The sequence below is a fragment of the Myxocyprinus asiaticus genome, chromosome 9 (assembly GCF_019703515.2).
Source record: "Myxocyprinus asiaticus isolate MX2 ecotype Aquarium Trade chromosome 9, UBuf_Myxa_2, whole genome shotgun sequence".
In the NCBI taxonomy this organism is placed as follows: Eukaryota; Metazoa; Chordata; class Actinopteri; order Cypriniformes; family Catostomidae; genus Myxocyprinus; species Myxocyprinus asiaticus.
The window spans coordinates 21000704-21003203 of record NC_059352.1 but is presented as its reverse complement, the minus strand read 5'-3'; the positions used below and the strand labels follow the sequence as shown (position 1 = coordinate 21003203).

The window sequence follows — 2500 nt, the reverse complement described above, 5'->3', positions numbered from 1 at the left end:
CTTGATTTTTCTCCGTGTCTCTCCCCACTTCTCAGCTATCGACTATCTACCACATTCGGGCTGCATCCGTAAACATAGGCAGCTGACTTGCTGCCTAATCAGTTAATGGCTTTCCTAACAGCTGTTTTGAATAAATGGAATGCTTAAGGAAACTGGTCTCCGAACAGTTTGAAAATCACCTTATTTTCATCCTGCCTCTGTATACAGCCTCCAAAAACAGCATTTTCCTGGTTTCGGACGCACCACCAGTTTCGTGGTAACGCCTAAAAATCTATAGCCCTCTTGTGGTCTGACGTTTGTAACCGCCAGAGTTACAATGCAAGTGCGCACTAATGTAAGTACAACAGGACCACACGTTGGCCATGCGCTCGCGTCTGCATTTGCGTACTTGCGTGAAGTATGCTTCGGCCTTAAATCTTATTCAAGATTATTTTTTAAGGTTAATACAGTGCTGTGAAAAAATATTTTTCCCCCTTCCAGATTTGTTTTATTTTTCCATACTAAATTGTTTTAGATCTTCAAAACGAGATATAAAATAAAACGGTTTCAGTTTTCAAAAATCTATATTTTTTTATTGAAGTAAAAAAAAAAAAAAAAAAAAAATTATCCAACACCTATATCACCCATGTGAAAAACGAACTGCCCCCTTAAACTTAATAGCTGGTTGCACCACCTTTATCAGCAACAACTGCAAGCAAACACTATGGTAACTGGAGATCAGTCTTTCACAACGCTGTGATGGAATTTTGACCCACTCTTCTTTGCAGAACTGCTTTAGTTCAGCCACATTGGAGGGTTTCTGAGCATGAACTGCCCGTTTAAGGTCCTGCCACAGCATGCCAATCGGGTTCAAGTCAGGACTTTGACTAGGCCACTGCAAACTATTTTTATTGCAAAGATAATATAACACAAAGTATTCCAGTAATGGTTCTCTTTCTCACCACACACAAGAAACCCTGAAATGAATATAAATATGAGGCTGTCTTTTCTTTTATTATTTTTAATGTAATGCATATTTTAACCTATACCTGTGTATTTGTATCACTGTACCTTGTGTTTTATTATCCAGGGATTCAAAAAGAGAAGCCGGGTTCGGGAGTTAGTTTGACATATACTTGTAGCAAAATACATCCATAAATATAAAGACATGGGACGTCTCTTTACTCTTCTCACTCGCACAAAAAACAGATTCTATAATCCTCAAAATCCATCAATAACATGGAAAGAACATAATAAAACAGTCATGCCAAATTAGGTAAATAACTGCGTTAACTTTTTTACACACGCGCACACACATTACAAATACATGTATATATGACGGATTAGCAAATGTACATTCATAACAGTTTGAAATGTCATTAAAATTTAGTATTAAATTTAGTCCCCTGGTTGAAAACTCTGGTTCTAGATCATGCTTATGTCCATAGTATTGGTACTTAGTTTATATTAATTCAATTCCTTAATACTCCAGCCAAATAATCCAACATTTTATGGTTTAATTTTATGGCCAACTGAATTAAATTAAGTTACTTTACTGATACATCCTGTCAGCAGTGGCAGTATGTCTAATTGAACTAACAGGACACAATTTATAGTAAAGGACCTTCATTCATAATAGCTAATTATACTGTAGATCATTGCAAAGATTCTCTTTAGTCTCTACCACTGCCAAAAAATACTGATAAAGTGCCCTGGTGCATTTCCTCTATACACTGCAAAATGGAAGTTGTTTTTTTTTTTTTATATCAGACAGACTTTCTATAGCAAAATCGTTTGTCACTTGTTTGTAATAATTGGATTACTGATTTAAATTCTCAGCATCTTTTTGCTAGTGTTACGGTTTTAACCAGTGCATACTGTAAATTTTACACTTGTCTTAACTGGATATTACAAGTGGCCTAAGTACAAATTAGTTTGATTAAGAACCTGAATGGAACTTCCTTGTAACTTGACCTGTTATGAGGGTAATTCAGTTATTTAGATTGTTATTAAGTGTAATTTTCTTAAAAGGATCACGATGATGATCACACATGATGATGATTCCCAGATTTTGAGATAATTCTCAGGGGAGGAAATAAAATACACAAACATAGGTACTGATCAACCTCGGTTGAGCAGTTTTAAAGTTATATATGAAAGCATTAAATAAAACTCAAAGACAAACATGAATATACACTCACTTTTTTCTTTTTCCGCAGCGCTACTTTCACCCCATCGACAGACACAATGATGTTGACTTTCTTCTTTTTGATGTTTTTCACTTTAAATTCATACTGTAAAAGAGTAGAGGAGAGAAATAAGTTTAATTATGGGGGTAAAATATCAATACAGAGCACTTATTTTCCCACCATTCCAGGGCACCCAAGGACAGCTCCATTAATTCAATTTAATCTAAAACCCAGTTGAAATCAAGTTGTTTGCCCTCTGCAAACATCAATATCAATAGCATATTCAGCCTTGGAGAGAACAAGCTCAAATATGCAATTAACGTTGTGACAGT

At 35.4% G+C, this 2500-nt stretch overlaps 1 protein-coding gene across 5 annotated transcripts in view; it reads right to left on the bottom strand.

Annotated features, from left to right (window-relative positions):
- The window catches only part of LOC127445640 (carboxyl-terminal PDZ ligand of neuronal nitric oxide synthase protein-like), a 204553-nt gene that overhangs the window by 125094 nt on the left and 76959 nt on the right, over nt 1-2500 (bottom strand). For all 5 annotated transcript variants that reach the window (XM_051705844.1, XM_051705845.1, XM_051705847.1 and 2 more), the window contains exon 3: nt 2181-2273. In XM_051705844.1, coding sequence (XP_051561804.1) covers nt 2181-2273 — 93 coding nt within the window. The remainder of the gene's footprint in view (nt 1-2180; nt 2274-2500) is intronic.